At 65.5% G+C, this 22,469-nt stretch overlaps 2 protein-coding genes across 2 annotated transcripts; one reads left to right on the forward strand and one right to left on the reverse strand.

Annotated features, from left to right (window-relative positions):
* Nucleotides 1-927: 927 nt before the first annotated feature.
* DUSP8 (dual specificity phosphatase 8) lies at nucleotides 928-16,533 on the reverse strand. Its single transcript, XM_045558567.1, has 7 exons — nucleotides 16,196-16,533; nucleotides 10,470-10,805; nucleotides 9,002-9,140; nucleotides 5,470-5,636; nucleotides 4,805-4,964; nucleotides 4,513-4,636; nucleotides 928-4,344 (listed from the first exon to the last, which is right to left on the reverse strand). The coding sequence occupies exons 2-7, from the start codon at nucleotides 10,698-10,700 to the stop codon at nucleotides 3,303-3,305; spliced, it is 1,863 nt and encodes a 620-aa protein (XP_045414523.1). The 5' UTR covers nucleotides 10,701-10,805; nucleotides 16,196-16,533; the 3' UTR covers nucleotides 928-3,302.
* Nucleotides 16,534-16,755: 222 nt separating this feature from the next.
* LOC123642971 (translation initiation factor IF-2-like) lies at nucleotides 16,756-21,729 on the forward strand. The gene is made up of 2 exons (XM_045558568.1): nucleotides 16,756-17,427; nucleotides 20,069-21,729. Exons 1-2 carry the CDS (start codon nucleotides 17,129-17,131, stop codon nucleotides 20,181-20,183), a joined length of 414 nt encoding a protein of 137 aa, XP_045414524.1. The 5' UTR covers nucleotides 16,756-17,128; the 3' UTR covers nucleotides 20,184-21,729.
* The last annotated feature ends 740 nt before the right edge of the window (nucleotides 21,730-22,469 follow it).

Genomic DNA, 22,469 nt, shown 5'->3' on the forward strand with positions numbered 1-22,469 from the left:
CACACGCACACGCACACGCACAGGGCTGGCTGGAGTCACGGTTTGAAAGGGGCCCTGGGAGAGGCCGGCCGCAGCTCGAGGAAGCCGCAGGAGCGGGAGCACTGTGGGCGTGGGGCGGAGGACACGGCTCTGTGGGGAGCCGCCTAGAGACCCCGGGAAAGTGCCTAGAGCTGCCCGGTCACACGGCGACTCTGCTGTGTGATGCTCGGTGCGGTGCGTAGGAGCTGTGGTTGTAACAACCGAGCAAACGTTGAATTGACCCAGAAAAGTCACGTTTAAAAAAAACCCATCCCATGAGAATGGCATAAGGATGCTCGCCGCTGCGTGGCTGTGACCACGGCGCTGCGCCCACGCTGGGACTCTGGCGCCCGGCACAGCCGGGTCTGCAGGCCGGGCCAGGGCTGGGAGAGTCCGTCTCGGCACCTCCCGCAGATACCTGGCGTGTTTTCCACCCTTGGGCCGTGTGTACATGTACAGTGAATAACATCTGAAAAGGCTGTTGCTGGAAAAGCTGTCGCGTGGTACGTACACACAGGCTCGTGCGCACATGTGTACACACAGGTCTGCAGAGAGGCATGCAGCTGTTCACAGCAGGACTGTCGGGGGAAGGGGAGGTGGTGGGCAAAACTGTTTTATGCAGTTTCAAGTTATTCACACTTACTAGCATGCAACCACAGAAAAGGGAGCTTCGCATCCTAGGGGTGCAGCTGAGAACCTGCCCCCCCCAACACCTGGTCCAGCTGGGACAGTTCTCAGACCCGGCCCACTGCAGGGCCCTGGCACCGCGCCCTGCCTACCCCCTGGCCCAGTCAGTCTGGTCCAAGGTTCCATCTTCCGGCCTCAGGGAGCCTCCACGCCGGCCCCACCACCGGCCCCTCTGCCCACCCCACAACAGTCTGAAGAAACAGGCAGCCAGAGGCCAGGGGAAAATGTCCATCTCAGGATTTATTACAACACATTGTTTCCAAAGACAAAAGGAGGGGACAGGCCTAGGACCTGGAAGTGTGGCCCCTGGGGGAGGGGTTCTGAGGCGGAGGGGGAGTGGGCTGGGCCCTGGCAGCCCAGTCAGCAGAGACGGGAGGCTCGGCTAGGGGGCTGCCGCCTCTGCTCTACTGGACCTTCCAGCAAATGACAGGAAGGGGCCGGGCCCCTTGTGGGGCGACCCCAAAGCCGGGGTGGCCAGGCAGGGGTGCAAGGGGCCGGGAGAGCTGGCAGACTCAGCAGCCCAGTCCCCCATACCTGGAAGGGTGGGGGCAGCAGCCTGGCAAAGGCCCCTGCCCGGCTGCCCCAGCACATGGATGGGGGACCTTCTCCCCCATCTTGGCTGCCCCCTTTGGGGTGACCAGTGCCTCACCAGTGAGAGCGGAGACTGAGTGCCACCGGCCCCACATGCCCCAGGACAGCAGCCACAGTGATGCTGGCAGCCCTGGAGAAGGGGGGGCCGCAGGACCGTGGGACCTGCATCCAGGGTTTTGGGACCCAACCAGTGGCCCCAAAACTGTCTCCCGGACAGTGCAGGGGTGGGGTGGGGGGGGCAATGCATCCTCCACACCCAGGGTCACCTCAGAAACCCAACGCAACAGACAAGAGGCAAATTTACATAATTAATAATAATTAACCAATAATAAATACTTAAACCTCTAATCCATAGATTGCAAATACAACAATGATAGCTTATTTTCTTGGGAACAGGGGTGGGGGGGACAGAGGGAACAGGAACAGGACTTTTGCTTAAAAGAGGGATGACAGGGACAGAGGCCTGGGGTCAAAAGAACAAATAGAAGAAACAGCCAGGGGCAGCCCCTCCTGCCCAGCCCCTCCTGCCCCAGCATCTCCGCAAGGTGACTGGGCCCACTCCTAGTCTCTGGGACATCTGAAGGGCAAGGGACATCTGCCTTTAAAGCCTTGGGTCCCAGTGACCCAGGCGGGTGTGGGGCAGGGGCGGCTGGGCTCTTCTCCTGCCCTCACCCCCAGGCTGGCCCACCTGGGCCTACCTGGGCCCACCTGGGGGTGGGGGCTGGCATGTCACCTTGAAGATGCTGGGAGGACCCTGGGAAAGGGGTGTTGGGGGTTTCCTCTCCTACTAGGCTCTCACAGTGGGGGAGACAGGGGTCTTTCTCTGCCTGGAGATGGCTCTCCCAAAGTTCAGGACCTCGGGACCCTGGGAGGACCACAGGAAGGAGCAAGGCAGCACCTGCTCACAGAGGCCCCTCAATGTGCAGATGCCTGAATTCCAAGGCCTGAGGGGGCTGGGGCTGGGTGGGCGCAAGAGCCCAGGACAAGCCCTAAACCCACCCCTCCCACACCTGGGCCGGCAGCTCCCCTCTGACCAGTGGAGCCAGCACTGGCCAGCTGGCGGGGCCCTCCCGCCATGCCCCTTCCTGCGGGGGGCCTCCCGCTTGGCACCCCAGAGGCCACGCCCCTTCCTGCGGGGGGCCTCCCGCTTGGCACCCCCAGAGGCCACGCCCCTTCCTGCGGGGAGGGGGTCCCGCCCGGCAGGGGGCTCTGGGACACTGCAAAGCAGAGGGCAGGACGCACCCTCCTAGGAATGGACCCTGCCCCCGCCCTGGGGACCCACCTCGGCTCACATTCAGGAGCCCCCTGTCCAAGCCCCCACTCGGTCCTACTCCCAGCCCCTCGGAAACCTGCCCCGTGGGGCCAAACGCCCGTCCACACCTGCCAGGGAGCAGGAAGAGCTCTGGGCGTGGGTGGCGGATGCCCTCCACGCCACTAAGAGTTGGTCCTGGAGCTGGTGCAGGGCTGGCAGTACCCGCTCGGGGCACACCAGCTCCCGGGGCCACCCCAAACCTATGGCTTTGGTTCAGAGGCGCAGAGGAGAGGGAGGGGCCGAGGGGAGGGGAGGGAGGTTCTGCGGCTCAGTTTGTGGCAAAGAAGTTTTTTTCCTTTTTTCCCCTTTTTCTTATGTAAAAAGTGCACAAAAGCTCCGAAAGCAAGCTCGCAGCCTCTTTGCAAAGGTCAGCAGTGTTTCCTGCGGGTGCGGGGAGTCGGCGAGGGGACCCCAGACCTGGCACCCCAGCTTGCGACTGAAGGTGGCCTCATATTGCTTAGAAACAAGTTTCAGTTTAAATATCAGACAGTAAAAATAGAGCTCGGAGGGCCACCCGGCACTGTTGCCAAATCATTGCCAGAATGAACAGCTTAAATAAATAAAAAAATCGAAATATTTACTTCTTGATAAAAATCGCAGTAAAACCATTTACCTTTCTTTGCATTATACATAATATATATTTATAACGGCCCGGCTGCTGGCGGCCGAGCCGGGGCGCGGGGCGGGGCGCGGGTCACGACACCTCGATGACCTCCACGCTGCCCGAGAAGCTCGCCTGCTTGCCCAGGGCGGCCAGCTCCTCGCCGCGCGCGCGCCCCTCCGCCATGCCCTCCTCGAACTGCATCTGGCAGCTGCGGCGCTGGAACTGCGTCTCGGGGCCCGGCTCGTCGGGCCAGCCCGTCCGCGCGTCCCGGGGCTCCGCCCGCGCCGCCTCCCGCCGCCGCAGGTCCCCGCTGCTGCCGCCGGGTCCCGGCGCGCCCGCCCGGCCGAAGGGCGCGAACCGCGCGCCGCCCGCCCCCTGCGCGCCCTCCGGGCTGAAGCACCAGGGCCCGTCGGGCGACGGCGTGCCCGGGGAGTCGAGCGGCGCCCAGGCCCCGGGGCCGGCCGGCTGGCCGGGGCCGGGCAGCCCCGGCGCCGACAGTGCCGAGAGGCCGTGCCGCGGAGTCTGCCGGGCCGCGTCCCCGAAGTTCAGGCCGAGGCCGCGCGCGGGGGAGCGCGCGGGGGAGCCGGCGGGGGGCCGGGGGCGCCGGCGGGGCCGGGGCCGCGCCTCGGGGGCCGCGTCCGGGCTGTCCGGGCTGGGCGAGGGCAGGCCCAGCGCGCCCCCGGACGGGCTGTCCAGCTTGCAGAGCTTCGGGGCCTCGCCGGGGTCGGGCGCGCCGGGGCCGTCGGGCCGCCGGCTCGGGGCGTAGGCCGACCTGATGTCCAGGGAGAAGGAGCGCTTGAGGCGGTTGGTGTCCTGGAGGCGGTCCGGGGAGAGGTGCAGGCCGCGCAGGCCCTGCTGCAGCGCGCTGGTGGCCGGCGCCGCGGCGGGCGCGGGGGGCTCCCCGCAGGCGCCGGGGCCGCTGTCCCTGGCTGCGGAGGCCGCCGCGCTCCCGGTGGCGGCTCTCTCTGAGGTAGGTGGTGGCAGCGGCGGCAGCGGGGCCTCAGGCGTCCCCAAGGGGGACCCTGCGTCGCCCTGCAGGGCGGCCAGCAGCTTGAGGCTGCGCTCGTACTCCAGCAGCTGGCCCAGGAAGTTGAAGTTGGGCGAGATGGACGGACGCCGGTCCTTCACGAACCTGCGCGAGAGGGCGCTGGTGGGGAGCTGCTTCCGGCCCGGCCCTGCCCGCCCGCCCGCCCGGGCACAGGCCGGCGCGTGGGGGCTGGGCGTAGGCCAGGCCTGTACCCGCCGGGACGGTAGAGAACCGAAGCGGGGGATGTTGAGCCTGGGCCGGGCAAGGAGGTACCTGTACGCATCGTCTGAGGACATGCCCATGGTCTTCATGATGTAGGCGATGGCTATGGTGGCGGAGCGCGAGATGCCGGCCAGACAGTGCACGATGACCTGGCAGCTGGACAGCTTGGCTTTATCTGGGGGCAGGTGGGCCACAGGGACCGGTGAGGGCCGGACTGAGCCCCTCCCCACCCTCCCGGCTGCTTCCCAGGACCCCTCCCCTGCCCGAGACGGTGCAGCCCCACAGGGCCAGCCCCTGCCCCTGGGTGGGGTGGAAGCAGCCCCTCCGCCTGCGCCCCCCTCACCAATGAACTCGATGGACTTGTCCAGCCAGGGCAGCAGCTTTTCACAGTAGTTGTCGTTGATGGGGATGCGCATGAAGCGGCTCTCGCAGATGAAGTCGGGCTTGGGACAGGAGTTGCTGGCGTTGAGGACATAGCTTATTCCATTCTGGGTCATCAGGTCCTGGGGAGGGAGGGCACGTTGGAAGGGGTGGCAAGAAAGGAGAAGGGCCAGGCGCCCGGGACCCCCGGGGGGCTCCCCCTGCAGCTGGGAAGGACGTTAGAACCCAGGGTGCTGGGGAGCCCGGCTCCTGGGGTCTCCGGGTTTGTCCGAGGAGCCCGGTCCAGGAGCCCTGGGGGGGAGGGGACGGCTGGCCTCCTCTGCCAGCCCCGCCCGCAGCCTGCAGTGGGCTCCCAGGAATGTATGGTGGCCTGGGCGGAGGCTTTACCCTTTTCCGTCACTGTTTTTAAAACACGGATTCTTTCAGAGCTGGCCAGGGGCCAGTGACGTCAGCGGTCTGGCATGCAGGGCCACCGCTTCTGACCCAGCCCTGCTGGGCCCCTCCCTGAAGCCCTGCTGTGGTCCTGGGGGTGGAGGCCTTGGCCCCCCCACCTCACCCATGCTCACCCCACACCCGGGCCTCCCCCGCCAGCCCTCGGCCCCCTTCCTGCCCCAGCTGTGCTCACACCTTGTCCAGGACGTCCTTCTGAGAGCCCAGGTAGAGGTGAGGGAGGATGCGGGTCAGGCCCACGCTGGGGGCCGGCAGGCAGGGCTGGGAGAGGCTCACGGACAGCAGGGTGCCAGGCCGGCCCTCACAGAGGCCAGGGAAGCAGGAGGAGAAGGTGGCAAAGCCCCCTGCGGAGAGGCAAGGAGGGGAGTGTCAGGTGGGCAGAAGAGTGCTGGGCTGCCCCATCCACCGCTGAGGCCCAGCCGCACCCAGCCCGGGCCCAGGCAGAGCCAGGAGCGGGCAGAGCCTCTGGCCTGAGCACCTGGTCTCGGGCCGGAGGGCGGCTCTCCCCGTGGCAGGGGTGCGGGCTGCCACTCTGAGCCTGCACCGATGCCCATGTTCCTCCTCCCGCAGACCAGGGGCTGACCCAGCGGAGGACAGGCCGGGTGGGCAGCACAGTGTGCGCGGGCCGGGCCAGGCAAGCCTTCCTCACCACCCCCTGCCCACTGCTGGCCAGCCCCGGGCTTGGGTGCCAGCACTGGGAGGCAAGGGCCTCTGGGGGGCCCTCCCCCTGCCCCAGGTATGACATCACCAGGGACCTGGCACGACCGCAGGGCATTTGTGGTTGGTCACAGCTCCGCCCTGCCCAGCAGGGGAGGACAAGGAGCCCAGGAGCCCTGGTGGCGGGAGCTCAGCGCACACTGGCGGGCACGGGCCTGCCACCTTCCACGCGTATCCAGGTCCTGGGCCACACGGTGTGGGCAGGAGCCCCTCCGCCGAGCCTCGGCCACGTCTGACTCAGCGACTGTGGGCAGGGCTCGCCACGCCTCTGGCCTCAGTTTCCTGGTTCTGTCTGCCACATGGCACTGTTGCAAGGCTCAGAGAAGACGATGACCATGAGGACACAGAGTGGACCTGGCCACACCCGGCCCGACGGGACTGACCCCCGACTCAGACTAGACACTGGGGACACACGCCTTGGTAGGGTGGGAACTGCTCAGCGACCCCCAGGGCTGAGCAAGCCTCGGGGGACACAGCCCCACAGCGGGGGGGCTCCTGTTTCTGGCCCCAGTGGGCCCAACCAGCACCAGAGACAACTGGACGCCGGCCACCTCCCGCGGAGGCAGCGAGGACGCACAGTGGGTCCCCGGCCCAGGGTCCTGGCACTTTGCTGCCCTGGTCTGCAGGAGAGGCTGCTGATTCCCAGACACAGAAATCTGGGCTCCACCTTCATCCCTGGCCGGGCTCAGCGGCCAGTTCTGCAGACACCCGACCAGAATGCCCGTGTTAGCGCCCAGGCCTGAGCAAGGCATGACCTTGGGGGCCACGGAGATGGGGCACCTCCAGCTGGGCAGGTCCAGGTACCAGCCCTGGAGGAGGAGCAGTCCCTTCCTCGGGAAGCTGCTGGCCACACGGGGAGAAGCAGGTGACTGCTGCCACCATCGTGCCACGGCACACAGGTTCACCGGCTCCCCTGAGAGCGGGCTCGGCAGGGGCTCCGGGATCTTTGCTGCAGGTCTGCACCGCCTCTCCGTGGGCTCTGGCCTGGGCCTCCCCTCCTCCCACCCGCCCCAGGGGTCTTTGCTCTGCTCTCTGCTCTCAGCAGGGCCTGGCCAGAGTGGTTGGGGGTGACGGCCATCAGAACCCTCCCCAGCCCCGCCCACCTCCCAAAGGAGGGAAGGCAGGAAGGTCCCTGGACAGGTGAGAGCCCTGACACCTTCGCAGCAGCCCCTCAGGGGCCTTCCCGGGACCCCCACAGAGCCGGGTAGCCTGGGGGCCCCTGCCGACTCTGCTGTGGGTTCCAGGGATCCCAGGGCCACTCAGGCCCCGGGGGTGGGTGACGGGCTGGATGAGTGACACTCTGTAGGTCCCAGCAGTCCGTGGGGCCTGGGGAGGGCACTGCCGTTCAGGCTACTCTGCGAAGCCCAGAGCACACAAAGGCGGGTGCCCCGCCCCGATTCAGCATTTTCCTTCCTGTTCTCACGGAGTCGGGGCAGAGCCAGCCGGGAGCAGAGGCTGTGCCCACCTGGGGTGGGGGGCTTGTGGGCAAGGCAGGGAGCCCGTCCTGCATGCTGGGTCCTGATTTGGTGCCACTGTGAGCTTCCCGCACACCTGGGGGCCACGACTCCTCCCTGGCTCGGCCTTTGGAGGAATGGGGACACCTACTGCACCTTCGCAGGCTGGACACAGGGCGGGAGGCAGCCCAGAGGGCTCAGAGAGCCGAGCGGGGCACAGCCAGGTCCCATGTGAGCCCTCCTGGCGAATCGCAGGCCAGGCCTGCCCCACCAGGTGCTGGAGAGAGCCCGGCCTCCCACGCTGTCCTCATCCTCGCCCTCCCCAGGCCACCACAGAGACAGGGCCTTCCAGGCTCTGGGCTTTCCCCAGCACAGCCTGGGGCTGGGGGGCTGCCACTCGGGGCCCTCTTAGACTCCCAGAGGGCCTCATGGCCCCATTCCTGACTAGGACAGCAAGCTGGGCCCGTGGAGGGTTCCAGCTATGCCCAGGACACCTGCAAAAAGCCCAGAACTTTCCAGCTCTCCCTCCAAATGGAACCTAGAGGATGGGGGTTGCATCCAGGATGCACCGTTCTGAGGCCTCTGGTTCCAAGAGTGCACACGGGGACACACATCCCAAATGCCACCCGGCAGGCTCAGGGTCACTGCAGACACTGGAGCCGGGACACACGCACTCACAGGCAGCTGCTGGCCGCCAGACACCCTCTGACTGCGCCAGTCCAGAAACGGGGGACCCTCGGCTGGTGCCCAGCCACGTGGAGAGAGGGTACCCGTGTCCTGGACGCGATGCTGAGATGCCACCCCCAAGCCTGCTAGGCACCCTCCAGGGCAGGGCACAGATGGCCAAGGCAGCTGGCACACCCTGTGGCCCCCATGGGATGCCAGTGCTGGGGCCGCCCGGCTGCCCACCTGCCCCCCGTGTCTGCGGGTGGCAGGGGCTCAGGGTGCTCTGTCGCTGTGGGGGGACAGGGGCCTCAGCCCTACACACTCTCCCCCTGCCCACCACGGCCCCTGGTGCCCGGAGGCCCGGTAGGTGGCAGGGACATCAACAAAGACCCCTGTCCTGGGCCAGGGAGGGTCCGGCTCTCGGCCCTGGGCCCTCCAGGAGGTTGATTCTGCCGAAGTGCCCTCAGCCACTGCTGCCAGCGGCGGCGGAAGGAACCAGAGTGTGTGTGAGAGTGGGGGGGCCCCGCCTCCGGTCTGGGCACTGGCTGGCCGGGCTGCTCTGGGGGCACAGGTAGCCCTCGGGGGCCCTGCTGGACCCCAGGCAGCAGCCATGAGCACTAGGCTGTTGCTAGGCAACCTGTGCTCCGCTGGAATGTAGTGCGTGGACCTCCCCCCCCCCCCCGAGGGCAAACTGAGGCTTCCGGAGGGCAGGGCTCTGCCTCCCCTGGACAGGGAGCTCCGGGCATCTCTGCCTGGACGCCGGGCCCCTAGGGGCTTCCTCCTGTGGCAGGGTGGGCCCGTACTGGAGGGGTCCTGACTGTGGGGTCCCTGAGCAACCCAGAGGTACCCAGGCCGTGGAGGGGTGCACTCACCTGTGAGGATGGCCACGCTGTGGAAGCAGCCGTCCAGCTTGCTCAGCAGGATGGACAGGAAGCTGTCTGCGGCCAGCACACTGGCGTCCCGGGTGCTCTGGTCGTAGACCACCACGTCCTGCGGCTCCGCAGCCTCCACCTGGGGCCGCGAGGGCAGAGGTCAGGGTCTGCTGGCCCCTGTCGGACGCCCTGCCCCGGCCCTGCCCCAGCCTGCTGCCGCTGGCCCAAGGGGAGGCCACACGGGGCCAGACAATGGGGAAGGGGCAGCTGTCACCTGGCAGGGGCCTCCCCACACCTCACACTCTCCTCCTGCGGGGGGGGGGGGACAGGTGTAGCCGCCCACAGCCACACCCTTGCGCCCTCTCACACGGGTGAGGGGACGGACACCGTGGGCACCCTGGGGGCCAGGACTGTAGGGAGCAGACAAGGTGAGTGTGACAGAGTCCCAGAGGCCTCGGCCCTCCACACTGTCCCCCTGCCTGCCCAGCGAGTGCACACGGGACACGGGCACAGGACGTGGCCTGGGCTGGCTCCCCTATGTCGGAGCTTGCAGGCTGCCTGCCGACCCTGCACAGCCCTTCTCCCCTCCCCAGCCCCCCCACCCCCGCACCCACTCAGGAGGCAGCACCTGGAAGTGGGGTCGGTTGCTCCTGCCCTCCCCCAGCCCAGCCTCGGGGCCAGATGTTGGGTGGCTTTTGCTCTGACAGCACTGGGGCCCCGCCCCCCAGCACGCTCGGCCCTTAAGCCAGCTGAGCTGCCAGCCCTGCACTGGGTGATGTCACCGGCAGCCAATGGGACCGCACTCCAGCCAGGAGTCCTCGCTGGGGGTGATTAATCACTGGATTCCCCTCACTGGAGGCCGCAGGGAGCCGGTTCTGGCCTTGGGGTGGGCTCCCCACAGGCGCCCAGCCCCCCTGTCCTCTCCCGCCCTGGCTCTGAGCTGGCAGGTGTGTGACCAGCCCTCCTGCCCCCTCCAGGCACGTTACCCAGCACCCTGCAGCTGGCCTGGGTCCCTCCCGGAAGGCCCTCCCTGGGGCCACAGAGAGAATGCTGGGTCTCAGCACACTCCAGGGGTGGGGGTGGGGGCGGGGCCTGGCCCCTCCTGTCCTCACAGCAGTCCGGTGCCTCAACCCTGCACAGCCTGGCTGCACTCACACCTCACTCCTCCCCTCAGCGTGCCTCTTTCCCAGCCTGGGCCACTGGGGACACTCCCGAGGACTCCGTCCTGTCCCACGTGTGTTGGGGGAGGAGTGGGCACGCCCAGACCTCCGTGCAGGAGCTGCGCGAGGCCGCAGGCAGGGCACGTGTGCAGAAAGAGGCAAGCTGGGGGCGCCCCACGACGCCCGAGCTGTGACCCAAGAGACCCGGTTTGGTTTCAAGAGCAGAGAAAGGGGCCGCCCCACGCGGGCTCTTCAGCTGTTGACCCTGGGGGTGACAGGGCCCAGCAGGAGGCAGTCGGCCCGGGTACCTGGCTGCGCACGGCCGGCTGGACAAGCTCCGCGATGGTCACCTTGCCCTGCTGCAGCCGCCGCTTCACCAGCTTGGAGCAGCAGATGTTGACGGAGCTGAGCACGTGCCAGCTGTTGTACTCCACGAAGGAGCGGCTGTCGATGACCAGCGGCCCCCCAGGCCCTCCCCGCAGCAGGCTGGCCAGCTTCTTGGCATCCATCACCTTCCTCGGGAGCCGGTCCCCAGCCATGGTGGGGTCCTGGGCAGTGGGGTGACCCCTGACACGAGGAGGGGCTGCTCCGACGGCCGGGGGCGTGGCCTTGAGCTCAGTGTCACCTAGCACATGGCGCCAGACCTGCGGGAGAGGAGGACGTCAGCAGGGCTGCAGGCGCAGAGCGCACCCGGCCGGCGCCCCAGGAAGGGCCGGGGCTGGGACCTGAGGCCACCAGAGCCTCTGGGCCCAACACGCGCCGAGGGGCCTTAGCCCTCGGAGGAAACAAAGTCTTATCGAGTTGGAAGAGCCCACGGGAGAGATCCTGTTCTGCCATGACAGTCTCGCCACAGTGCCAGGCCCCAGAGGACACAGTGAGGCAGGGGAGGCCAACGGGGCCCCCAGACGGCACGTTCTCAGGGCTGGCCTGGGCCCTGGGCACACCACAGCCACACATTCCAGAACACTCCATCCCCGCCCTGGAGTGCATGCCTTTTCCTGCTCTGGCCTCGTATCTTCCCAGCCGCCAGGAGCCCAGGCCAGGGGTCCAGAACTTGCCCCTCCCCTCCTGGCCCAACCCCCAGGGAGCCCAATCCACGGAGATGAAGTTCCGGGGCTGCTCTGTAAACCGATAATCCGGACCATGGCGGAGGTGGGCGCTTTCCAGGGCGGGTGGGCAGGCAGGCTGGGGGCTTGGGCATGGGGGCTCCTTTGTCCCTGCCATTGTCCTAGCTCTGCAGGCTGAGGTTCAGTGCTCTGCTAGCCCACCGCCCAAGGGGCTGGGGGCAAGGGCCCAAGCCCTGCGTGGCTACATCTCACCCTCAGAGCGGGGTGGGGCCGGGCACTTCAGGCTCAGCGCAGGCCTGGGGCCCAGGGTCCCTCAAGGCTGGGAGTCCTGGGAGGGGTTGAGTGGGGGCAGCCCTAGGATGAAGGTCCCTGTGGCATAGCCTGCAAAGGCCTGGGGCACGGGGGTGCCTGGAGGTGCAGCTGGGGGCTCAGAAGCCCTCTCCTGTGGCTCGGTGGCCAGCCTCTGCCACCCCACCCGTCAGGCCCCGTCTCCTCTGCCACCTGCCAGGACTGGCCTTACCCTGGGCCCACCCGAGACTCACAGACCCAAGAGGAACATAGCATCACAGTGACAAGCTTGTTTTAAATGTAGGGAAACTGAGGCTCAGGGCAGGGATGGGACCAGCACAAGGTCACACACAAGACTGGACAGGGCTCCTGGGTGTCCCCCACAAGGCCCATCTCCCCACCCAGCTCAGTGCTGGGAAGGCCCCCAGGGCCACGGTGGGCAAAGGCCCCTACATAGGCCCCCAACCCACAGCCCCAGAGACACAGGGCACTGGGGGAGGTGCCCTGAGGACACGTGCACGCCACAAGCAGCAATGCTGGGGACAACAGTGCCGCCACCGCTTTTGGACCCCCGTCCCCCTGGGTCTGCCCCCAGGCTGGTGGAGCAGGGGCTGATGGTGGGGTCCACAGAGCAGCGGGTGCAGGCAGGTGAGGCCTGTGCCCCCAGCCCCCAGCCCAGAAACTGAGGGGCGGGGCTGAGACGCCCACCCCACTGGGGAGTCCTGGCATTGGCTCTCCTTTCCCCAGACAGTGCTGGCTGGGCCCTGCCTGCCCTTCCTTGTGGGCACACGGCATCTGTGCCCATTGTTCCCAGCACCCTGCTATAGACGCTCCCCCCTCCGCTCCTGGGGGTGGCGAGAAACCCCGGCCCCTGGGTGGGCAGCCTTAGGCTGAGGCAGCACAGCTGCCACCAAGGAGCCAAGACAGAACCCAGGCCCCCATCACAGACCCCCCTCCAGGCCTGGGCGCCCATCTCCGCCACTGGGGGCGAGGCCCGGGGGCGGGGCTAGGGAGCTGCCCCTGGGGCCACACCAAGCAAGTTCAGCAGCAGAGGGGCCTGTCTGCTAAAGGGTCCCTGATTCAAGCCCTGTACCGGCTGCTTTGGGCGGTTTTCCCTGAGTCCTAGCCGGAGTCTCGTGCAAGGCGGCAGGGGGGAGGTCGGCCAGGTCCCGCTGGACAGGGACCAAGGCCCAGGGCCTCACGGGCCAGGGATCTGCCCGCGGAAGCCTCAGTGTCCCCCCCTCAGTTAAGTGGGGGTGGGTCACCTCTCACCGAAAACAACGGAAGCAAACAGGGCTGCCAGCCATGGGGGTGCTGGGGAGACCCTCACCCCGCTGCAGCCGGCCCGGCATTGACACTGCCCAGAGAGAAGCCTGGTCGGGGGCCGCAGGGGGGGCAGATGGGCCTGCACCTGGCCCTGCCCCTGCCTCCCAGGCAACCCTCTCAGCTCCAGGAACCACCACCGCGTTGTCATTTGCAGCCAAAGGGGACTCGTTAGCAAGTTAGCACCTCCGATGTAGCCATGGCAACAGCAGAGGTGCCAGGCAACCGCTGCTCCTGCGGCAGCGAGAGCCGGCTCCGCAGCGGAGTGGGCAGGCCGCCTCCTCGTGCTCCCCTCCCTGCTGCCCGCAGCAGGTGCCCAGGAGCGGGGCCAGCAGTGACCCCCAGCGCCCTGTGGATCCCAGAGCCAGGCGGGGGATTCCTCCAGCCCCTGCCCCGCCCTGCCCTACCCGGTCCTGACCCTGCGCCCGGTCCCAGCACCCCCCTCCCCCTCTGAACGAGCACCCCCTCCTGCAGGAAGCCTCTGTCTGATGCTGGCCTCGGGGGTCCATCCTCAACCACTGGGTCTCCTGGACCTAAATCTCCCCGGGAGGCAGACACCTCACCTCTGGCGTCCCCCCATGCTATGGACTGGGCTGCCACTGGTGGGCTGGGGGTGGGCCGCGGGACACTCAGGACAGCCTTGAGCAGACCAGCTGGGCTGGCACGGGTCAGGTGGACACAGCGGAAACAAAAATGTGGATGCCGCGGGACCAAGCCCTCCTGCCCAGCCTTGGTCCGCACCCGTTCCTGGGAGCCGGGGTGAACTCCCCTCCCTGCTGTTCCGGGGCCCGGGGCTCGGCGAGCAAGGCCCAGGGGAGCCCACGCACCCTCATCAAACGGCCTCGAGCAGTTTCAAGTCCAAAGTCAGAAGGAGGCTCCGCTCAGGCCCCGCCCCTCCTGGGAGCCGCCGGCAGCCGCCTCTCTCGGGCGCCAGGTACACTGCGGGCCCCGTGCGCATGCACACTGCTGCCCGTGCGAGCCGGCACACGCCCCTCTGCACACCGACTCCTTACCCACAATCCACCTCTCCTGTGTGCAACTGCGCGTGAACGCCTGTGCACAAGCGTGTGGCACCGGACGCCGGGAGCATGCAGGAGCGCGCGCACACACGCACACGCACACTCACATCCTCACCCTCTGCTTGCCAAATTCCTCTAGAATCCAGGACCCCTGCACCCCAGCTGACAGCTCCAGGGTCTCCTCACACACGTGGGCTTCCACTCAGGGCCTCCATACAGCACAGTTACGACCCCGAGCACATGCGTGACCAGGGACAGCCCGAGTCCTGGGCTCGCCCCAGCCCCCAAATGACAGCACCCCCACCAAGTCACCTTCTGTTCCTGCCGAGGCGGCAGTCAGGGCCGTCGGCCCCAAAGGACAGCGCTACCTCATCCAGGTGGGCCCCAGCCCTCGCACCCCCAGGTGGGCCTGGGAAAGAGACTAGCAGTGGAGGACACTGAGGTGCTGAGAAGTCGGGCCATTGCCACCTGGGACACATCTGGGGAGGCCGGGAGAGAGACGGTGGCCGGCAACCTCCAGAAGCAGGAGCCCACACGCTCACAGGGGTCAGCTCACTCCATCTGCACGTGCTCTCCCTGGGTGGGCTCCCACCTCAGCCCCCCGAGGTCAGGACCCTGGCTGACCTTCAGTCTGCTCCGCTGGGCCCATGGCAAGGCCACGCAGAGCCAGCCCAGGCCTGGGGAGGCTGTGGGTGGAGGCCCATTCAGCTCCCAGGGATGGGGTCTGGGCTGAGCCCTGGACAGTGACACTATCCACGTTTCCTGTGTTCCCACCTGGCCCGAGCCAGCCCCACTGATCTGCAGGCTTCTGCTGGCCACTGTGCCCCACGCCACGTGCCAGGGCCAGCCCAGGGCTTCCTCAAGGATCACCTGAGCACTCTGGGCAGCCGGGCCTCAGCCCGTGCAGTCTCTCTGGCCAGGGTTTAGCCATCTCTCTCCCTGCTTTCTCTATGAGGGCACACCTGGGCCTCCCCAGCCCCTGGCCAGTGCCCCTCCAGGCTCGTGCCCAGTTGAAACTTCTGGGCCCCGATGCCAGGCTCCCGGGACACAGCCCAACTCTGAGCATCTTTCTGCATCTCTCTGTTCATGAAATCTTGTTTCCAGAGGCAGCCCCTGGGCCCAGAAGCCTCTCCTAGGGCCGAGGGCAGGAGGGAACACAACCTGCCCAGTGACTTTCCCCCAGCCCTAGGCTGACTGCAGCAGGAGATATTTCAGTGAGACTTCAGGATGAACTCCCAGCTCCCAGTCACATGATCTGCCCATCCATGTCGGGTGCCTGCTAGGAGCGAATACATGGGCCTGTCCTCCCGGTAAAGGGCCAGGGCCCTGGATGCTACATGCATCCGCTGGCTGCGCCGGGAACTACAGTGTCCGAGGGTGGTCTGTGCCAGGAGGGAGGCAAGAGAGCGGGGGACTTGGACCCCCAGAGGCAGGGGCACGGAGCAGGAGGACCGGGGCTTCCCCGGCCTTCGGCGCCCCACCCCCACCCAAGGCGCACAACGCTGCAACGCCACTCTACACCCTGCCACCCCTCCTCCACCCCAGAGTCCCCCAGCCCCTCACTGCAGCGCTCGGCCAACTCCCCCCGCAGAACCAGGGCACCCTGCAGCAGGGAGTCAGGGGGCAAGTTCTCCCAGAAGCCATGACCTGCGGGGCTGGGCCTATTGTTGCCCCCCCCAGGCGAGACTATTGGGGACCCCCCACCTGCGTGCTCGCCATCCCAGGTGGGCAGACGCGCCCGGGGAGGAGGGGTGCAGGCAGCCTGGCTGTGCCAGCCCCTCCCCCAGCATCGCGGCCGCCTCCGCAGCAGGCAGAGGGATGGCCTTTATTCCGCGGGGCCAGCTGAGCACCCCGGGGCGGGGGTGCCAGGCAGGCTGGCCGCACGGAGGATGGATCTGCACCGTCCCCGCCGGGCACGGGACGGGACCTCTCCTGGGTCTCCCGCGGGCCAAAGGCCGTCCCTCCTGTCTCCCGGACCGGCTGGGTGCCAGGGATGACCTTCTCCCGCTCCAGCCCCACCGAGGGTGCCGCAGGGGGTGTCTGGGGCTCGGGCGGGTCCAGGCTGGATCTCAATGGCCCTTCTGGGTCCTTCATTTTTGTCCTCCGCCTCCTTACGAAGCAATTGCGGGGACAAGGCTGCACAGCGGCCACCGGGTGTGGGCTGCCCCGGGCCCGCCGGGCGCCGCGGGAGGGAAAGGGCTTCCCGGCCCGGCGTCCCAGGGCCGGCCGGGGGCCGCTCACCTCCCGAGCCGCCGCCGCCCCCCGGGCCGGGCCGCGCCGGCGAAGCCCTCCCGCCGGCGACCGCGGCGCCCCCGCCCGGCCCGCGCCTCCGCTCACCGCGCTCACGCTCGCGTCCGGGGCGCTCCGGGGACCCGCTCCGCCGCGCAGCCCATCGGCCCAGCGGGGGCCCGCGCAGCCGGGGCAGGGGCCGGGGGAGCGCGCGGGCCGCGTCGCCGTCGCCGCCGCCGCCGCCGCCGCCGCCGCGGGGAGCGCTCGCTCGAGCCGGGGCGCGCGCACTGCGGGCGGGCACGCGCGCTCGCGGCGCGCATCCCAGCCCCGCGGCTCGGCGGGCGCGGCCGGGCGGCTCCGGCGCGGATGGGCTCGGGCTCGGCGTCCAGGCGTCCGGCGGGGCGGGGGCCGCGGAGCCGGCTCGGCCACCGCGCTCGGCCGCGAGTGACAGGCCCGGGGCGGAGGGCGGGGCCCCCGGCGGGGATGAGGTCATGCCGGGCGAAAAAAGCCCCTGACGTCACCTGCAGCCAATCAGCGCGCGCGGCTCGGGGGCAGGTGACGTCAGCCGGAGCCCGAGCTGCGCAAGGAGATTAGAGGCGGTGGCTGCGGGGGGTGGGGGGCGGGTCTCGCCGCCGCCCCGCGCCCTCGCCCCGCGCCCTCGCCCGGGACCGGCCCTTAAAGGAGCCACGCGGCGCCTCGTCCCGTGCCCAGGACCCGGCGGGCCGGCAGCCGTGCTCGGGGACGCCACCTCCAGGAAGCCTACCCGGCCGCAGGGCTCTGCGTCACCCGGACCCCCCGTCTCGCCGCACCCAGAGCCCCGACGGTCCTGCCGACCGGGCCTGGGGTCCCCCGCTCGCCCGCCGCCCTCCGGGGCTGGCGCCGGCTCCCTCCCCCGGCGCCTTTGTGCGCGCGGGGCCGCCCGCGGAGAGCCTGCCCGGCCGGCCGGTGCGAGCGCGGCGACGAGGCGCCTGACCTGCAGCACCCGCGCCCGCCCGCTCCAAGACCCCGGCCGTGGGAGCCCCGATCTCCACTTGGGAGGAAATGCAAGCTCAGAGGCGACACGGTTTGCCTCAGGTCACACGTCTCATGAACTCTGGGGGGGGTCCCCAGAACCCACGGGCGTCTCCGGCGCAGCGCTGGCCTCAGCCCCATGCCAGGACGGAGGCACGAGACGGGGGACCTGGACCCCCAGAGGCCCTCAACGCTTCCGGTGAAGAGCCCCCCGCGCCCACCCTGACGCCCCCAGTCCAGGCGGTCCAGCGTCCGCCCCCGACGACCGCTGTGGGAGCACACCGGCCTGGCGGCGGACGCCGGGAGCCCAGGGCAGGAGGAAAACATAGGTAATTACAGCCTGGGCACGTGTCGCCGGAAGCATAGGGGGCCGGACGCGCTGGAGCAGGGGGCAGTCGGACCACCCCCGGGGGTGACCGCGGGCAGGGGCCGGTTGAGGAGGCAGCCCTGGTGCAGGGGGCTCCGGGCGGAAGGGACACAGCAACTCAGGCAGGAGGCCCGGGCCTGCTCCTTGGGGGGCCGAGGTGCTGGACCCTGAGGACACAGCCCTGAGGAAGGGGACAAAGACCCTTGTTCAGGGCAGGCAAGGAGCCCTGGGAGACTTTGAAGGTAATTATTCTTGGGGTATGCCAGACCGTTCCCCCCTCACTGCCCGATGGAGAGTGGGGTGGTCCACCTTCCATCCTGGAGCCCCCCGCCAACCTGGGGCTGCTGCGGGGGTCTCCCTCGGGAATGCAGCCCCTGCCTGGGGAGAGGGGCCTGGGAGGCTGCCCTGAGCAGAGGCCGGTGGAATGGGGGTCACAGCGAGGCAGGCACGCCCTCCGCGAGGGTCTGCGCTCCGGCTGGGGCAGCAGAGGCCGGGCAGGCTCAGGGGCTGCCGTGTCCCCTGCCTGGTGTCCCTTCCGCCTCCCAGCTTCGCACACAGTTGGCGATTAGTAAGTGCCCGTAGCTCTGCTCCCTGGCTAGCCTGAGTCCGGGCAGCGTGTGTCTACGGGGTGGTGGGTGGTGGAGTCCCTGACTCAGGGCCAGCACCAGGGATAAACAGACACCCGGGTGGGGGTGGGGCTCTCCCAGAGGAAGCCCTGGGAGCCCAGGGGTCGCTGGGGGTGGGGGTGGGGCTCTCCCAGAGGAAGCCCTGGGAGCCCAGGGGTCGCTGGGGGTGGGGGCTGGGCTCAGGTCTTTCCTTTTCCCTGCCCCAGGCTGGCCCAGACCGAGAGGGCTCTGGGGAAGGGGGGCCCCGGCTGGAGGGGTGGCTCCCAGGGATACGTGGCCAGGTTGGTCTCAGGCCTTCTTCGGTTTGGGGTCACTGATGTCTGCCAAGTGGGGAGGCTGTGCCCTGGGGAGGGGGCCAGGCAGCGAGTGGGGACCCCCAAGGAAGCAGCAACAGACCTGGGACCTGCAGGAGCGGGGTTGTCCCTGTTAGATAGAGGACTGTCACCTGGGTGGTGACATCTGGAGGGGATGCCTGACCTGGAGTGGCTTGTCCCTGTTAGATAGAGGACTGTCACCTGGGGGGTGACACCTGGAGGGGATGCCTGACCTGGAGTGGGGTTGTCCCTGTTAGATAGAGGACTGTCACCTGGGGGGTGACACCTGGAGGGGATGCCTGACCTTGCTGTCCCTGCCAGGCCCAGGGTGAGCCCCGGGAGACAAGGAGCCAGAGGGTGTTGCACGGGGCTCCTCTTCTGCCCAGCCAGGCTGTGGTCTGCATCTGCAGGTGGCCTGGGAGTGCACACTGTCCCCTAAGAACTCTGGGTATACCCTGAGCAGCTCCTAACTATGCCTGAGCAGTGGGCAGGTGGTGACCTCGAGGTGACCTCGAGGGGTGGCACACAGGTTTTCCTGGAAGGCCTGGTTGGTCCCTGGGGAGGGGCGTGCCCTTGGGAGGGTGATTCTGCTATAATCCCAGTGGTCATTTTTCACGCACAGACGCACATAAAAGCTTAAGTCCTGCCAGGTACCGGGCTGGAGGGCTAGGGAGGTTGCCACTCTACAGAGGACAGTGGCTTTCCAAGGCCGCTGGCTCTGCTGCCCTGAGCCCCCTCCAGGTCAGTGCTAGGCTCCACGCCCTCACTCAGTAGGGGGTCGGCCAGGCGCCTGGCCTGGGGCTTATGACCCCGGACCGGGTCAGCTCAGCGCCACCCCGCACAGATGTGCATCGGAGCTGGGGACGCGACACGGGAGGGGCTGCCCGCTGGGCCCGGGCACCCACCCCGCGGCGGCGGAGGATCCTGCGCGCGGTCAGGGAGGCGCTCAGGCCATGGCGCGCGCAGCAGCGGGGCGGAGCCGCGCACCTGCGGGCAGGTGGCTCGGGCGGGGCGGTCCGCGCGCGCCCTCTGCCGCCCGCAGGCCGCGGCGCAGGATCGGCCGCCGTCGCCTCCCGCTGCTGGGAGGGCGTCCAGGGCTGTCCTAGGGGAGCCTTTCTGTGCTGGAAGAAAAGTGAGGTTCACTTCTCTTGCTGATTTGCATACAGTTGTTTCAGCTAATGATATGTAGGAAACATCTGTGCCACTGTATTTCCCTTTAAGTCAAGGTATAGTTGACTCCATAAAATGCCAATCTCAGGTGTTCAAGTAGATTTTTCTTCTGTTTATTTTTTATAAAAGTTATTATTTTTTTATTGTGAAATACACATAACATAGAATTTACCATCTTAATCATTTTATTTTATGAGACAAGAGTCTCGCTCTGTCACCCGGGCTAGAGTGCCGTGGCGTCAGCCTAGCTCACAGCAACCTCAAACTCGTGGGCTCAAGCCATCCTCCTGCCTCAGCCTCCCGAGTAGCTGGGACTACAGGCATGTGCCACCATGCCTGGCTCTTACATCCTTTTAACACACATTTCAGATTATTTTCTTTCCTAGTTTATTATTATAACGTCTTATAACTTACGAATGTACATAGAGAACAATATAACAAATTCTTAGCTGCTAGACCCAGCAATGCCAACATTTTTCCCTTTTTGCTGCAGATTACAAAAGCAGCAGGTGAAGTTCTCCGTCCCTCTTCTGTGCCTCTTCCCAGAGGCAGCTGCTGCTCGGGTTTGTGGCTGCCTTCCCGGTGCTGTTTACCGCTTCACCGCATAGACAGTCTCCATGTACGACAGGTAGCTTTATTTTTTGTGCTTTCAAATACATGTGGGTATCATAGTGTAACCATTCTTTTTCAGTTTGCTTTTTTTCACTATCCAGACTGTTTATCCTTTAAAACGAATGTTTTAAAAAATGAGACAGGATCTTGCTATGTTGCCCAGGCTGGTCTCAAACTCCTGGCCTCAAGCAGTCCTCCCGCCTCAGACTCCCGAGTAGCTGGGATCACAGGCGTGCAGCACGGTGCTGGCCTGGCTGTCCTTTTGATGCAGATGAGCTAGTGCTGCCATTTTACCTGCTTTGCAGGTCTCTGTTGTGTGAATACACTGTTTATTTGGCCACTGATGGCGATTCAGGTGGCAGTTTTTGCTGCATGAAGCAGTGCTGTGATGGAAACTCTAGTTGCTTATTCCCGGCTTCCTGACCGGCTCCTTCCACACTGCACAAGAGACGGTTAGAAATGCAGGATTTCATACACCACCCCAAGCCTGCTGAGTCAGAACCAGGAGATGTGTGTGTATACCCAATTTTTTATTTTCCTTTTTGCATAATTTTGTTTAATTTTTAAAATTATTATACAACGAAATTGAAGTTTTGTTGACATTTAAACAATTATGGCAAAACATACATAAGAGTTACCACTGTAACCATTTTTAAGTCTACACTTCTGTGGCATTAAGCACATTCACAGTGTCATGCAGACACCACCACCAAACGTCTCCAGAACTTTCTCATCTTCCCAAACTGAAACGCTGCCCCCATTAAACACTAACTCCCGTCCCCTTCCCAGCCCCCCGCACCCGCCATTCCCCTTTCTGTCCCTATGGATTTGATGACTCACGGACCTCCAGCAACCACTTACGTGAACCAGACAGGATCTGTCCTTTGTGTCTGGCTGATTTCACTGAGCATAGTGTCCCCAAGGTTCATCCACGTTGTAATGTTAGAGTTTCCTTTCTTTTTAAGGCTGAATCATATTCCATGGTGTGGATAGACCACATTTGTCTGTCCATGCATCCACCGATGGACACTTGGGCTGTTTCCATTTTTTGGCTGTTGGGAATGATGCTACAAGGAACACTCGTGTGTACGTATCCGTTTGAGTCCCTGCGTCCCAGTCTTTCGCGAACATAGCCAGGATTGGAACTGCTGGGTGATGCGGAAACTCCATGCTTGCCTGTTGTGGAACCACCAAACTGCTCTCCTCCGTGGCTGCACCATTGTGCGTTCCTGCCAACCATTTGAGGGCTCCAATTTCTTGACATCTTTGCCAAAATTGATTTTTTGGGGGTGTCCAGTTCTATGGATCTTAGCACACGTGTAGATCCACGTGCCGTCATTGTAACCAGGATACCGGACAGTTCCACCACCACAAAAACCTCTGTAGTCAGTTTCCTTCCACCCCAGTCCCAGCAACTGGTCTGTTCTCAGTCTTGTCGGTTTAGCCTTTTTGAGAACATCCTAGTCGGCTGGGTGTGGTGGCTCAGGCGTGTAATCCCAGCACTATGGGAGGCTGAGGCAGGAGGATCACTTGATCCCAGGAGTTGGAGGTTACTGTGAGCTAGGCAGACGCCACGGCAGTCTAGCCTGGGCGACAGAGCAAGACTCTGTCTCCAAAAGAGAACATCCTAAGAATGGCATCAAACAGTGCGTAAGCTTTTGAGACAGTGATGCCTCTGTAATGGTTACAATCACAGCCTCACCACAGCTTTTGTTCTCATTGATCCACGACCCTAATTTTGTTCCTACTGTTCCACACCCACCCCCCGCCGTGCTCCCATTCTGGTCTCCTGCCTCATGGCCACACCACTGCACTCCAGCCCCGGCAACAGAGTGAGACCCTATCTTTAAAAAAAAAAAAAAATGCAGAATTTCAGGCCCTAACCCAAAACTGCTGAGTTTTAAAAATAATTTTTAAAAAATTATTATACACCAAAATTGACTTTGTTGACATTTTAAAAATTGGGGTAAAATAAAAATACAACGTATTTATTGTTTCACAATTCTGGAGACCAGAAGTCCAAGGTCAAGATGCCAGAGGTTCGGTTTCTGGCGAGGGCTCCCCTGGGTGCAGGCGGCCTTCTCACTGCGAGCTCCCGCGGCCTCCTCGGTGCTGCACGGGGGAGAGCGAGGAAGCACCGGGCGCCACTTCTCTGAGGACACGACTTCCAGCCCCGCCTGATGCTCTTACTCAGCGAAAACCCCTTCCTAGGAGGCCCCATCTCTACAGCCACAGTGGGGGGTGGCACTTCCACATATAAATTTTGGGGAACATAAACAGTC

The sequence above is a fragment of the Lemur catta genome, chromosome 7 (assembly GCF_020740605.2).
Source record: "Lemur catta isolate mLemCat1 chromosome 7, mLemCat1.pri, whole genome shotgun sequence".
Lineage (NCBI taxonomy): Eukaryota > Metazoa > Chordata > Mammalia > Primates > Lemuridae > Lemur > Lemur catta.

Excerpts from the sequence above, each read along its gene's own strand:
- DUSP8 (XM_045558567.1), bottom strand. The coding sequence starts at position 10,700 with ATGGCTGGGGACCGGCTCCCGAGGAAGGTGATGGATGCCAAGAAGCTG. Across the intron at positions 5,637-9,001 it reads CAGCGTGGCCATCCTCACAG|GGGGCTTTGCCACCTTCTCC; the intron begins GTGAGTGCACCC and ends GCCTCTCCGCAG. Across the intron at positions 4,637-4,804 it reads CAAGTCCATCGAGTTCATTG|ATAAAGCCAAGCTGTCCAGC; the intron begins GTGAGGGGGGCG and ends ACCTGCCCCCAG.
- LOC123642971 (XM_045558568.1), top strand. The coding sequence starts at position 17,129 with ATGCAAGCTCAGAGGCGACACGGTTTGCCTCAGGTCACACGTCTCATG. Across the intron at positions 17,428-20,068 it reads AGGGCAGGAGGAAAACATAG|ATTACAAAAGCAGCAGGTGA; the intron begins GTAATTACAGCC and ends TTTTTGCTGCAG.